Source organism: Macrobrachium nipponense, chromosome 3 (genome assembly GCF_015104395.2).
Source record: "Macrobrachium nipponense isolate FS-2020 chromosome 3, ASM1510439v2, whole genome shotgun sequence".
Taxonomy (NCBI): domain Eukaryota; kingdom Metazoa; phylum Arthropoda; class Malacostraca; order Decapoda; family Palaemonidae; genus Macrobrachium; species Macrobrachium nipponense.
The window spans coordinates 20,149,534-20,164,551 of NC_087202.1; the positions used below are offsets into that span (position 1 = coordinate 20,149,534).

At 39.9% G+C, this 15,018-nt stretch overlaps 1 protein-coding gene across 2 annotated transcripts in view; it reads left to right on the forward strand.

Annotated features, from left to right (window-relative positions):
* LOC135221651 (regulator of nonsense transcripts 1-like) overlaps positions 1 to 13,823 on the forward strand; it is a 103,247-nt gene extending 89,424 nt beyond the window's left edge. The window contains exons 15-19 of one of the 2 annotated variants that reach the window (XM_064259342.1): positions 7,938 to 8,171; positions 9,310 to 9,565; positions 9,713 to 10,044; positions 10,369 to 10,551; positions 11,512 to 13,823. In XM_064259342.1, coding sequence (XP_064115412.1) covers positions 7,938 to 8,171; positions 9,310 to 9,565; positions 9,713 to 10,044; positions 10,369 to 10,551; positions 11,512 to 11,520 — 1,014 coding nt within the window. In that variant the 3' untranslated portion in view covers positions 11,521 to 13,823. The remainder of the gene's footprint in view (positions 1 to 7,937; positions 8,172 to 9,309; positions 9,566 to 9,712; positions 10,045 to 10,368; positions 10,552 to 11,511) is intronic. The other variant, XM_064259343.1, reaches the window with a different exon arrangement.
* The last annotated feature ends 1,195 nt before the right edge of the window (positions 13,824 to 15,018 follow it).

The following is a 15,018-nucleotide window of genomic DNA, read 5'->3' on the forward strand; positions in this document are numbered from 1 at the left end:
AGAGAATTCGATGTTCAAATTACTACAATACTTACGTAGTTTATCTTTGCGTCATTTTGCTAACGCATGGGTCAAGTCAATATACGCATATCGTATTTACCTCTGCGGATAGAAGCCGAAAGAACTGTTGTTCTAATGTATTAATTGACACTCCCTTCAACCTTCAAGAGTTTTCGGAGTAAGAACAACTCTTCAGGTATGGTTCGAAACACCAACTCAGCTTCTGTTTTTAGCGATTCTGGTTTCGTTTAAATAGGCCTGCTTGAGAGTTTCCTTTTGCTCGATAATATCATACCTATTCCTTCATAAAGGGAGTAGCTGGCAACTCAGGCAGATAGTATTCTGTTCACCATTGAAGCTTTCCTTCGAAGAAGACTTCTCCTTCACTCTTTTTGATAGAGATCGAAGGTGGTCGATCTCCAATCCTTATTTTGTTTTCTTGAAGGAAAGAATTTAGGATGGAGATCGTTGTTCAGAATACTATAAATATACTACGTATATTAACCTCGCGACATGATTCTACTAAGCAGTTGAATTGTCCGAGGGGTAGGCGCATATCCTAGTTATTCTACGGATTGCGACTTAGACGAGAAGTATTCTAATTGAACTGCAACACCAACTCAGCTTCTGTATTTAGCGAATTTTGTTTCGTTAAATATGCCTGCTTGAGAGTTTCCTTTGCTCGATAATTTCATACCTATCCCTTCGTAAAAGGAGTAGCTGGCAACTCAGGCACATAGTGCGAGACGATGATCAAGGCTGCTGTTACTGTGATCTACGCAGTACCGGCTAGCTCGGTGTCATGCGCGGTGTTACGTCTCTCTCCCTTGCGGGGAATGGCTGAATAAACCGTCTCTCTGCCCTAACAATCAATGATTTTAGCCTCGGGTTGAGAAAATTTCTAGTAATCTTGAATGATCATACCTGCCGTTTACTTAGAAAATTTCAACAAGATATCTCTTATACTTGTTAGGTGCGGGTTTACCGCACGGTAACATTCTGTACGAATCTACCGCGGCATAGCACTATAATGCTCTCCTGCTTATGCAAAGCGCAGCCTTATTTAGGGAAGGAAGCAGGCTGAGTGAGGGAATGGATGAGTTTTGCTGGGGACCATTTCCTCGCTGGAGAAGCTTGTTTTTCCATGAATAAACAGCAATTCAGACCTCTACAAATTTTCCTCACGAAGAAATTGGAATAACATCAAAGATCTTGTAATTCTAATTTTCTCTCAACGGCTTGAGGATCACCTCGGGTGATAGCGAGAGGGTGGCCAGACATCCGAACAGAGAACAGATGTTCTGGCACATTGTCTGAAAGAATTGGAAGCCAAATTGGTCGGCTCTCCAGTTCCTCGAAGGGTGAGTTTGGATCGAGTGGCCCAAATCATCTCGGATAATTTCTCAGCTCTACATAGCTCAAGAAGAGAGAATTGGTTATGGGCTTGGGCACGGAACGTAACGATCCTCAAGAGGTTCGTTAAACTAGTGCACGTCCGTGCGGGTTCTTCTTTTGATCGAAGGCAACAACTACTGACGTCTGAGTAATCCTCACTTAGAAGTATGTCGAAAGTGAGGAGAGACTGAGGGCGTCCTTTTCGTTAAGTTTTTCGTAATATTGAAGACGAATGGAGCTTCCTCTTAAGTTGTTCCCTTATTCATGATCCTAGAGGATTAGCTTTAGTCGCCACATGTTGGCCTCTAAGAGGTTGGATTCACAGAGGTCAGGTAATTCAGAGAATTGTCCAAAGACCCTTCCCGAGAGAATCGGTGTAATCTAACATCGTCACTTAGTGAAGTATCTAATATCTCTCCTCTCTAAGTCTGAATTCGTTTTAGACTATCGAGAAACGATAAGATCTTCAAGATTAATGGCAGTCTCTTGGCCAAGGCAAAGCAGTGCTACCTATTTTCTGTTTTCACTCGGAGGGGGGGCCGTTTCTGGAGATAGTGAAGGTGGAAATGACTGTTCCTCTACCTCTGTGAATTTCGTTATGGTTCTATCTTTCCGTATGAAGTATGAGATAAGAGATAAGTCCTAACTATTGTAGAATATGCAAATATGTTGTTGACGGCCTCTAGGCTCAGAGATTCGGTTCTGTCAAAAACAAAGCTTCACGATCTTTGAGGTCTGTGGAGATCTTGAAATTCTCTGGATCAAAGGTTCCGGCATGGTACTTAGACGTAGTCAGAGTTTCTGATGCAAAAGCATTTCGAACCTATCCCTTTCTGCGAACTTAATACACGTGACCAGAAAGGCTAATATTCTAACCGCTCTAGCCACGGCAAGGAGGGTTAGTGAGGTTTTAGCCATCATCAGAGGTTTTGGCTTTAAAGGACATAATGAGGTCTGTCCTCTAAGCCTTCCGTTCTTGATAAGAACGAAAACCTGTCTAACCCTTGACCCGAAGGCTTGGAGACCAGGGTATGGCACGAATTATTGGGAGGCAAGGGCATTAGAGAGTCCTGTGCCCTGTAGGGTCTCTCAAGTTTTATCTTGATAAAACTATAGAAAGTCAAGGTCAACGGACAATCTGCGGTGTTCCATAAAAAGACCAGACTGGTTCATGTCAGCTAGAAACCCCTGGCATTATAGCCAAGGAGTTCTTTTAAGAGGTCTCATTCATTATGTTTGCATAAGATTTGAGATTTTTTTCTTAATATCAATGCTCAAGAGGTGAGGGCGTGGCCTCGGAAGCATTTCAACAGAGCATGACACTCAGTAAACATCTGTGCCACGCTTTAGCGAAGCAACTCTGGGTTCGCTTCACACTACCGACAATCTGCGATGTTCCGTAAAAAGACCAGACTGGTTCATGTCCAAGAACACCCTGGCATTATAGCCAAGGAGTTTCTTTTAAAAGAGGTCTCATTCATTATGTTTGCATAAAGATTTGAGATTTTTTCTTAATATGAATGCTCAAGAGGTCGAGGGCGCGGCCTCGGAAGCATTTCAACAGAGCATGACACTCAGTAACCATCCTGAGTGCCACGCTTTAGCGAAGCAACTCTGTGTTCGCTTCACACTCCCGACGGGATGTGAAGACGACATTTCAGATCCGTAAGTCGCTAGGACCATACATATTCCGTAGATATATTATTGGGTGCAGGAAGCAACACGAATCCTATCCTATAGAAAAGGGATAGGTGTGCTTTTAACTTTGAAGGGTTGGTCGCTTGAGGCGCGTTCCTTTTCTTTAGCCTAGAAGTTATGGAACTAACTTTGATAGGTTAGGTCAGGTGGTGGTTTTAGCTTCGGTGCCCTCAGAAGTATGGTCATATGGTCTAGTCACATTGTGGTCACGCCCCCGTTGACAGATCATCTAGAGCGCACCAGCATTACAGGTCTCTACCTCGCTGGCAACTCTAGTTACGCAGAAGCAGACTTTGGTGACAGTAATCACGAAGTCGGCTATGCTAACAGGTCAGGAACCAAGATGTATATCATCTACTTAATTTAGTTTCCCAAAAATCCCATTCTGTCTCTTCCCACCATCCGAAGGTGGGATTCAGCTATATATATATCTGTCAGGTAAGTTTCATGAACAAAATGTTATTGTTATAATACAATTAAGTTTGTTCATACTTACCTGGCAGATATATATAATTAAAGTGCCCACCCACCTCCCCTCAGGAGACAGTGGCACTGATAAAAGTAATGAATAGAAAATGGGAATAGTTCCTGATATCCGCCTCCCAGCAGCGGGAATGGGTACTAAGCACATGGCCGCCAACACTGCGTGTGCCGCGAATTTTTAAATTCTGTCGGACTTCAGAAAATACAGCTATATAATATCTGCCAGGTAAGTATGAACAAACTTAATTGTATTATAACAATAACATGTTCACCTTTTGCCTCACGCCTCCTAAAGCTGACGCCATTTCTCTCCTACTAACCCTTTTATATAAAGTCATTAGCTCCTGCTTCTGACTATATTGCTTCCTTCCCATGCCTTTACCAGCATTTTATTTCGATTAGCGTGATTTCATCAGTGTAACATTGAAATGTTGCGCAGTGGAGCAGGTGGCTACAAGGTCCCTCGATTCTCCTAGACGAAGGTCACTGTTCTGCTCCCCTGCACCGGGGAGAAGACATACCAGAGGTCCAAGGAAGGGGGGGGGGGGGGGGATTTGTTCACATAGGTAGCCGCTCCCTCAGTCAAACCTGTTGTCAGTCCCAGGTATCAACAGACAGCTGCTGGAAAGGCATCTTTCTGGATGTGTCAGAGGAGGTGACTATCTGGCTTCTCGGATCTCTTAGACTTGAAAGTTACTGTCCTGCTGCTTCTCACGGCCAAGAACAGCTTAGGAGAGGACATACTGGTAGTCGAAGGTAGTCTGAAGTTGCCCCTCAGTCAAACCTGTAGCTTTTCCCAGGTATCAGTAGACAGCCATTGAAAAGACATCTTGATGGATGTGGAGTGAGGAAGGATTTTTTCCCCCTCCGTCGAACCTGTCGTGAGTGTATAGGTTTAGATTCAACGCCACTGGAAAGGCATATCAGTGAGAGTGTACAATTGTAGTAATATTCCAGTGGTTCATCACCCAATAGATCGCATTGATGACATAATTCTTTGGTCTCTCGACCTCTGAAGAGGTATTTCGGTCAATGAAGCCTCGCTCCCTTGCAGTCCTGCGTGTCTGACTCCTCACAGTTTATGTTCGTTTGACTCATGACTGCAGACCCAACTCTCAGTTTTTTTTCAACTTGAGACTTTGATGATTCGACTCTCAGTTGATGTCTGACTCGTGACTCAGCTGATCCAACTCTCACGATTTTTCAACTCACGACTCGGCTGATTTGTCTGAGGGAGTCCGATGGGAGTCTCCCCACCCCCACCCCCCCCTCGGTCAAACTGGTCATCAGTAGTCATCAAATTAAAGAAATATTACTTATTTTACTTAATTAGTACTAATCTTGAGCGCCCTATTTGCAATTAGATGTTGGAAGCGTCGTAAGCGACCTTTTGCTTCTGATAGCTAGTCCTCTCCCAGGTGTTCGCAGCCAGTGTGTCAACTCGCACGCCTTCACATGTGCTTACAGGTACAGATACCGCCTTGTAGTTCGCAGAAGAAGTGGGTTAGAACTCTGCTCATGCATTGGTATATATGAGCCTTCTCAATACTTTTATCTTAGACATTCATCTGAATAGTACCAGTTCTCATGATGAGCACCAGGTATTGGTGCCTAGCTGTTCGAATCTTTTTTATACGGACATATTTTGTCGAGTACCAGTTCCTCATCCAGGCACTCTGCCTCTGCGCCATTGGAGGAGTCCACTTCCTTGCTTTGGCTCACTTGGCGTTTATCCACGCCTCACTTGGCAACAGCTGTTGGTAGTTTGGTGCATCCTGTTGGACACCAACGACAGTCTCCTTGTTCCCTTTCGTCTAAACTAGGTGATCTTTCGTTAGCCACCACTTGAACAGGACATAACGAGTCAAGAAAGAAGTTTTTCATGTCTTCATCATTAAGTTTCGATCACGAAGACAGATGCATGGCGAGAAGTAGCACATTCTCGCCATCTTTTGGCTTAGTCAATTTTACTCTCTTGCATTCCCACTATCAAACCAGTTGTAGGAAGTGAATGCTCCGTTTGGTGGGTGAAAATCTCTGTGCTCCCTTCAGGAAGTGTCTTCTTCACATAGTTGAATAAGTTTTCCTAAGTCTTTCAATTGCTATCTTCACCACAAGTTGATGATCGTGTGCGTTATTGCCCGCTTCCTCTACTTCCGAGAAGAACAGTCATCCTGAATTAAGGGAATCTACAAATTACTCTCCCCATAGTTCGGATGCAAGAGCCTATGTTCTTGGTTCAATCTTAGAATCTTTCCAGTTAGTGTTTCTGTTTTGGGAACAACCAATTTGGTATGAACTAGTCGTCTTTGGTGTCCTGTTATCGCCATAAAAGCTTTTCTTCAGGATAGCTTCACCTTCGCTCTCTTCATTAGAGAATGAAGGTCTGTTTCCAGTCCTTATTCTATTTCTCTTCGAAGGGAAGAAGAATTAGGCTGACGCACGGTCGACAGGAGCCTACGAATATACGTACTTGTATATTCTAGTGACATGCCTGTTATCAGTTTTACCGTGCGAGTAAGTCTTCTGGGCCTTCCAAGAGTTGCCAATTATCGCCAAACAAGGGGTTTTCTTTTTCTTGTTCCGGTTATCATGTAGGTGCTCGAGGGTATCTTGTCGTCTACTCGATGGCTCTACAAGACGAATGCATTCCAAGGTGGAATGTGCTATGGGGCAACTGAGCCTACAGAGTCATGCCCTCTCAGTGAGTGTTTCTGTGCTTGTCTATTCAAATTAGTATTGTTTCTCTGCTGTTGAGGTTTAACTGCTAATAAGGATCTTTGGTCGGCCATCACAGACTTAAGTCTCTGGTTGGCTTTGGATTCTCACTTATGGTTCCTATTTTGTACACATTTGCCATTGCGAGAATCATCAGACAAAGATTTGTCTCTTTAGACTCATTGTTATCTTCTGTTTACGCCACAGTATGAGTACAACATAAGTCCGTAAGTCTGCTTCGTCGCAATTGATCCATAGGCCATTGTGATGATTCAGAATGATTTCTCGGACAAACAGCGGTTTTTGTCTTCCATATTCACTTTCTAATTCGTAAGTGTTCAATTACTAATTTTTCACCCCGAATTGGAGTGACATTGGAAGATTTTGCCTGATACCTCTGCTTTTGTTTTATATAGTTTTAAAAAGGGTCAAATTTTTTCAGTATCTCGTGACCATTTTAGTGACTGGCATGGCATCGTAGAAGGAAGCATTGGATGGTCTCTTATTATTATCTCTTCACCTTTTCAGCACTTCAGCGAGGTGCTTAGTTTGGAGAGCCAGGGGTACAGTGTACCTGGAGAACCCACCACTTTTAGTGAAGGGGTCTTAACTTTATTTCAGTGTAGGTGTCAATGTTTTTTGGTTGTTTTATTGGGGTATTGCGCCCAGGGCAAGGGCGGGACACCTATCATACTTTGCTAGCTATAAGACCGTTCTCACTGCAAAGTTTCCCCCAAGTAGGAGGCGACCCTTGGCTCTACCGCCATGCCACTACATTGATTTTTCAATGCTAGCAACTTTAATATTTCAAATTCTTTGGAGTAGAACATGTCCATGATCCTACCTCCATTCAGTGTGGAATCAGCTATATAATTATTGGGTAAGTCACATATGCAAATGTGATATTTTTATAATAAAATTAGATTTTGTATATACTTACCCAAGTAATTATATGATCGGAGCCACCCGCCTCCCCTCTGATGGACATTATGCATAAAACAGAATGACGTAACTAGCCAAGTTGTTCCTAGTGTTGCTGCAGGGGGATGGCACTGTAGACCTACACTGAGCCATCGAGGCGCTACCCATGAAATTTGAACATAAGCTGCCGTCGAGTAGAAACTCTTAGCTATATAATTGCTGGGTAAGTACGTATATACAAAATATAATTTTGGGCACCATTTTCCATGTTGAAAATTATGACAATGGTTGCAGGTCCACAGTAATATTGCATGTGAGTATAATGTCTTTAATGGATAATAAAAGCTTTCATTATCCATTTAAGTCCTTATACTCACATGCAGTATTATTGTGGACCTGTAACCAAATTATAATTATGATAAAAATATAATTTTGAGATCATTACAATGCATTAAATAACCCCGATGTGCCCTTTCGTTCCTCTTACTGTGTCCACTTTCTTATCTTGTACTGTACCTCTTTTCATATTCTCTTCCATCTTACTTCCACCCTCACCTAATGATTGATTCATAGTGCAACTGCAAGGTTTTCCTCCTGTTGTACACTGTTCAAACTTTACTGTCAGTTTCTGTTTCAGCGCTGAATGTCCTCATAAGTCCCAGTGCTTGGCCTTTGGCCTAAATGTTAAATTCAATTTAATTCAGTATTTTTATACCTCACAGGTACAGTATATGCAGTATCAAGGACCACTTAACCAGAAATTATATCAACGCCTGGAAGTTGCCAGTGTGGATGCCTTCCAAGGCCGTGAGAAGGATTTGATTATTATGTCTTGTGTGCGTTCCAATGAACACCAGGGAATTGGTTTTCTCTCAGATCCTCGACGTTTGAATGTTGCTCTTACACGCGCTCGATATGGTATTATCATTGTTGGAAACCCAAAAGTACTATCTAAGGTAAGAACTAGTTCTTTGAATATCAGCAATTGATACTTATTGCATCCTCTTGAGGGAAATTTATTGAAATTTTTTGGCTCTTGTAATTTTGTAATATCAGTGATTATGTAAATGTTAGGATTGCAATTAACAAGAAAAGTAGGACCTCATGAATTACATTAGTTATAAGGGACTTAAGACAGCACTGTTGTTATAAAAAGAATTATTTCAGTATATTAAGATATGATTTGCATATTGTTAGCATTTTTCAAGAGGTTTTTAATGGAAGTATTGTATGGGGAAACAAAGATAAACTAATCCAAAAGTGCAGTTCAAGTAAACCAAAGCTGGTAGTACTTGAAGAATAGGTATTTTGTCTTTGCCTTGGAGAAAAGTTTATAGGTTCAGACTTGCTCTCAGTTTTTAGGAATTATGCCCATACTTTTTATTTTTTACTTTAGGAAATAGGTCAAGTCTTTGTCTTTGTAGTAAAGAGAACAATACCATGTTTGTTAAATATTGAATCAGGAAATGGGGCGTAGAAGTCTTGAAAAAAAATTAATTAGGAGAAGCTGTGTTTTTAGTTATACATGAAGTTATATTGGCCATAAATGACAAAAAATATATTAATGTAAGGAGACATTGCAATCATTGACATGGGGAGGCAGGCATTAAGGGAACTTGCTGTTATTTGAAGTAAGCTGTGCTGTTTAAAGAAAATAGATGCTGGTAGCAGTAGATAACTGTTGCTGGTTGCCAAATCTGCATGTAGAGTTGGCTTCATTATTCAGTAAAAAAATTTAATACTGCTTTGTGCATGTTTTGAACAGATAAGGTGTTATAATTATTACTTGGAATTAATACTTTATATTTTTTATTAGTCTAATTTTTTTTATAAGTCCTATTGCTTGCATGTTTTAATTTTTTTAAGGATTTTTTATATGGTAACTATTTAATTGCTTGCACTGTATTTTTGTTCCTTACCAAATAATTTTGAATAAGAATGTTTTTGCATGGGTCCTAGAAGGTTTGTTGTGTCTTTGTTAGACATTTTGCTTAAGCTTATTGCAGAGGAAAATTTTTTTAGGACAGATGAAAGTTACCACAGTCATAGATGTTAGGTACTTAAAATTAAGTCTACAATGTTTCCTTTTGTCAGCAGCAAGGATTGTGGAATCATTTACTACATCATTTCAAGGAGAAGAAGGTTTTGGTTGAAGGGCCTCTCAACAATCTCAAAGAGTCGATGATGCAATTCAGCAAGCCTAAGAGACTGATCAATGCAACTAATCCAGGATCACACTTCATGAATACAGCAATGTATGATGCACGAGAAGCCATGGTGCCAGGATCTATGTATGATCGTTCAAGTCACATCAATGGAACTATGCCCCCACCATCTCAGTGTTTCAGAGGTAGTGCATGAGGTTTTGGTGAACATTATTGTCATAATATTGCAAACGTTACAGGGAAATATTATCCTTCACAATTTGAAAAGGGTTTCTGGAAGAATGCCTATTTTTGTTTCTTTAATAAATAATGGTTTTCTTTTTGTATTATAGGACCTCAATATGACATGTATGGACGGGCACATGATGCAATGGACTACATCTCGGCTGATCATTCTCAACCAGGACTGAGTAATTTGCCAGTGCCTGTTGGAATGTTTATGAACATGGCACACGTGCCACCCCGTTTCTACCAACAACACCAGCAGGCTTTGGCACAGGCAAGAGGTGGACGAGGAGGTGGTCGTGGAGGTAGAATGGGCAATAGGAAACCTAATAAGAATACTGGTGGAGCAGGTGCTCTTCAGTTGTCACAGCCGTTCAGTCAAGATCCTACCACACAAAGTTATTCCCAGCCTGGCTTAACACAAGGACATTTGTCACAGGTACTATAAATTTTCCTAAATGTTTGGTCATGCTGTATTTTTATTTTACTACTACTAGTGCTGAACTAACTAACCTATTTGAGGTTTGAATCCGAGGGGTAGGATTCTACTGTTATAACGTATGGTTTGTTTTCTTTATGAGGTTCATGTTTGTTTTATTTGCATCCCCTCATTAATTTGATTGTAATGTGAACAAGTTATGAAAAAGAACCAAGTATTTCATTGCAGATACTCTTTAGTTAGTTGCTTTATATTCAAGTATAGTGTAGAGAAAACATATTAAAAATTAGTGTTTCTTTGGCTGAGCATTTTTTCTTCATCTAGGGAATGCCTGGGCCTGGATTAAGTGGACTTTCACAAGGACTTTCTCAAGCAGAATTATCTCAGGATTCATATATGGTTGATCAGTTCCAAAGTCAAACCGATGGCCTCCTCTCCCAGGACTCCACATACCAGGGTGACCGTGCGTTTTTCACTCCAGCATCACAGACGCACCACTTTTCACAGGCAAGTTTTCATTAGGGTAAAACGTCAAGCATATTAATGTGGATTTATTGTTATACTTGTGCCATCCATATTTTTTCTGTAAGCAGTTCCCACTATATACACACATCACAGAATATGTATAATTGAATCACGAAAATATGGAATGTGATGAATAAATAAATGAAGACAAATTCCATGAAGGAAAGAGAAACTCTAATACTGCAACTTCTTGTCCTTTACTAGACTAAGTAAAGGACAAGAAGTCGAATGGCCTTTCAGTATTCCATTGTTTCTCTTACCTAGGGCAAGAGGCGATTTAAAGACGAAGCAGAATCGTTGCTCTCCCTAATTCAGAGATGTAGCTAAAACTGTACTTCATGTAGTCTGATTGATAACTAAAGAATACTTATTTCTGGACAAACCAGTATCATCAGTGGTGGTTTTTTGTCAAAAAAACAAATATATATATACAGTATATTACCCTTCAGGATTTTTTTCAATTTTTAGTGATAAATTTGTAAAACTTTTTCATTCTTAGTTATGAATTTGATCATAATGCTGCGTCAAAATTTTTAGTGGTTAGCTACTCTACTTTTAAAAAATAGAGAACATTTCACTCGTATACTAGAAGAGTGACATAACTCAAAAATTGCTATTTATCAGGAGAAGCAATTTATAGTTTAAAATTCCATACTTTGCCCATTAACTAAAAAAATTGCTATTTATTAGGAAAAGCAGTTTATAAAGTTTAAAATTCTATACTTTCTCCATTAATATTAAGATGAATCTTTCACTGGGAGGTTAGTATTACGGATATAAGTAAGATTTCCCACCGATATGAAACAAAATGCAGGCAATCTGCTCTTATCGATAACTCAAAAAACACATTTTTTGAGTTTTGTCACTTCTTGCAATTGAGCAATTTTGTTGCACTTATCTTGATAGCCAGCTGTAATGCAACAAAACCTTTGCTTTTTACAGCCGTACTGATGGCAGACGTGATAAGATCCCCTGGCGCATGAAGGCGATGAAGCAGCGCACCAGAGCAGCGAAACAGCAGGTGGAGCAATAGAGAGGGGGACCCACAGCAGGCACAGCAGCAACAGTGGCATACAAGGAATAAGCAGCCTAAAGGAGTCGTCAATTGTGGTTGGTCACCTGCTTACTTCTAGGCTATGGAAGCTCATGAGGAAGCATTGGTAAACAAATTCATATGAATGGTATCAAGACCCTCAATTTCAATTAGGCTTAGAAAGGTTTACCTTAATTTGATCAAAAGTAGGTAATTTTGGCCTAGTGATCTTCAGTAAGTGGTCTAGTGGAATATCCTTTTACATTTCCTAGATGAATCAAATCCAGACATATGGATTTATCTACAACCTAAATTACTGATGGGAAAGGGGGTAATTACCAGTGAGCCACTATATAGACCCCATAATTGGAAGGGTGTAGCAGAGTGACTGGTATGACCATTGACGACAGTGCTGACCTGGCCTGTGACCTGACTAGTGGAGTGGCCCACTTTACACACCTGAATCTCCTCAACCCACTTGTTTAAACCATGTGGGGTTGGAGTGAAAGGAGAATAAATAGGTACACCCATCAGTTTTTGTCATCACTCTTTTCCTGTTAGGTTTTCTTTATGTAATTCATTGATCATGTTTTGAAGGGTATTTGGTTCTGTAATAAGTTTTAATGCAATATCTGCACAGGTTATATTACATATATAATTAGTATATATTATTTTCACCTGTTTTAATTCTTTTGAATGTTTTGTAAATGTGGTGGTTTCAAAAAAGTAATAAAGGAATGATTATTGACATGAGGTAGCTACCTTGTTTTGGGGAAATTTTGTGAATATTGGCAATAAAAAAAGTAAAATTTGTTACAGTGATCATATAACTGTTTTGCATATTTCTTCTCTAAAGGGATTCTTTGAGTTAATTCACTGCTGTCATTTAGTTAATGAATAATCCAAGTAATACTTAATTTTGGGGGAAATGTTACCATTTTTTGAAGATGCAAAATATTTGAGCTTGGAATATACAAATTTTCTTGACAGTTGCACTAAAACCACAAATTTGAAATGCTACTCTGATCAAATGTTGGTATCAACGTGTATACTGAACCAGCACAGTCCGGCAGACTGAAGTCATCTTGCTGTTCTATGAAATGAATTTGCCTGCTAGCCCTCTTACTTTTTTTTCTATGCAGATTTACAGTGGATGAATTGATAAAATGTTCTTATTATTTTTAAAAGGCAGTGTTCTTTACAAAATACATCTGAATAATTGTATGTTTGACTTAGCTGGTGTATGGAACAACCAGCTTTGCACTTCTATGATTTTACAGATTGTGTAATTTTCAAAGAATTGCATTTCATGTATGATGTGATAAGTTTGAGGTTTGTGGCTAGCAGAAGGTGTTTTTTTTATATATATGATCTGGAATAAGCATATGATTGCAAAGGAGATGTGAAGACAGTAAAATCCCAGTGATATTCAAGTCCACTGTTTACATCTAGGGTGTTAAATTGCTTTGACCTTAGTATGTTTTCAGGTTAAATTACTTTAACCTCAGTATGTTTTCAGGTTAAGTTTAAGTATGAAAAAGTTTGTAAGGTTATGTGTCTTACATGATTTGGTATATTTAATTGATGGTTGTGCTGTTTGTCATGATTTGAGATTCATGATAAGCAGGAAAAAAAAATCTGAAATTTCTAATTTTCATTGTTACTTAAGGGTTAGCAATTTGTCACTGCAAATTTTTGTTTTTTTTAGTTTAACATATTAAGTATAAATGTCATTTTACAAAAGTTTTCAGTTCTTTTGTTTTAACATAGTTTATTATTATAAGGATTAGTTTATCCAGCCCTCTTGAGCCTAACAATTTAACATGGTAACAGTTGAAGTTAGTTATTTAATATTTTAAAAACTGCAGTCAAAGACATCAGATGAGAAGTGTAATTTGCCTGAAAGCTTTTAGGATTTACTGTACAGGGAAATTAGGTAGGCCATTTCTACACAAAAGCATGCAAATACGTAATGGGTTTTGTTGCTAGCATACTTTTAAACACTTGATAAATGTATCACAAAACGTCCTACTGAGGACTTGTTTATCACTGAGTTTATTGTGGAAATAACATCAGTTTGTGTTGGGAGCATATACTTTGGTTTTATGACTGTGAAAGTCATGATCATAAAAATTGTTTCAGATGGTTTATCAAAGATTATATTTTTATTTTTCCTGTTAATGGTGGTACCATTGAATAAAACATCATGAATACCATTGAAGTATTATGTTTTATTTCCTCATATGTTTTATGTCAGTACTGGAAGCAACCTCGTTCAAACTGTTTAATGGAAATACAAACCATTCATTACCTGTGTAGCAGTTATTCACTAGCACTAAAAATTGTTTCAGGTGCTCCTGTCTGCCCCCCTAAACCACCTCCAGTTCCTACCATGCATACACCACTTACTTGGTCTAAGGGCTAGGCTACACTCTTTGGAAGATGCCCTACTCCTTGTTGTCTAGTATTCATGTGTGTAAACGGCTTTCCCCAGGTGAGACCACTATGCATATGTTCTACACACAAGATTACTGAATTCACAAATGAGATTAACAACCTCAGAGCAAGAAGACAGAAACTCCTGGCTCCGGCAAAGGAGACTGACGACGCAAAGAAGGCTTGGAAGGATCCTCATCCTTCCCTAATAGCACTGGAGAGGCTTCCCTAGGAAGCCAGGCATCATGCCTCCCACTGGTTGGGGTGGAGCCCCTAATTACTCAAGATCCTGATACAGAGGGCTCCAGAACATGGCCACGTGAAAGAAACCTGTCATGGTCTCGACCCAAACTGTGTACGAACTCATGCAATGAACCACACATGTTCGCAGGACAAATCGTGCATGAACGTTTAGAGTAGTCTACACAGCTGTGAGACAACACGAACACTGTCTTGAGACGGAACAACGCTGATGTGAACCTCCTGGGGGAGACTGATTCCTAAGGTCCCGGTCTTTGGGAGGCGAACAAGAAACACGTCTGCAGCCCAGGGTAGCCTCACATTCTCGACCGTTAACTGCAACATTGCAGAGAAGAATCTTAGGAAGGTTTTAGGAGGCACTGTTGTGGGATGTACCTTCAACTTCTTAATCTGAGCCTTATCATCTATACAACAGACTGGAACAGGTACATGAGGAGGAGATGGTTGAGATTAAGGACTAACACTTCTATGATGACAAACACATACTTGTAAGGGAGGGACACGGCTGTGTAGAGAAGCCAGGAGTGACGTCACGGCATTTGAACGGCAGTAAGCATGAACATTGATACAGGTGTCCTGCTAGAAGTCGGCACACGAGAACAAAAGTAATATAGGCCTGGAGGTCGGGGAGTTACGAGCCGCCAAGAAATCCGAGACAAGGCCAGCTTGCTTGATTCAGAATCTGAAATAAAAGAAACTGAAGGCGAAGCCGCCTCCTT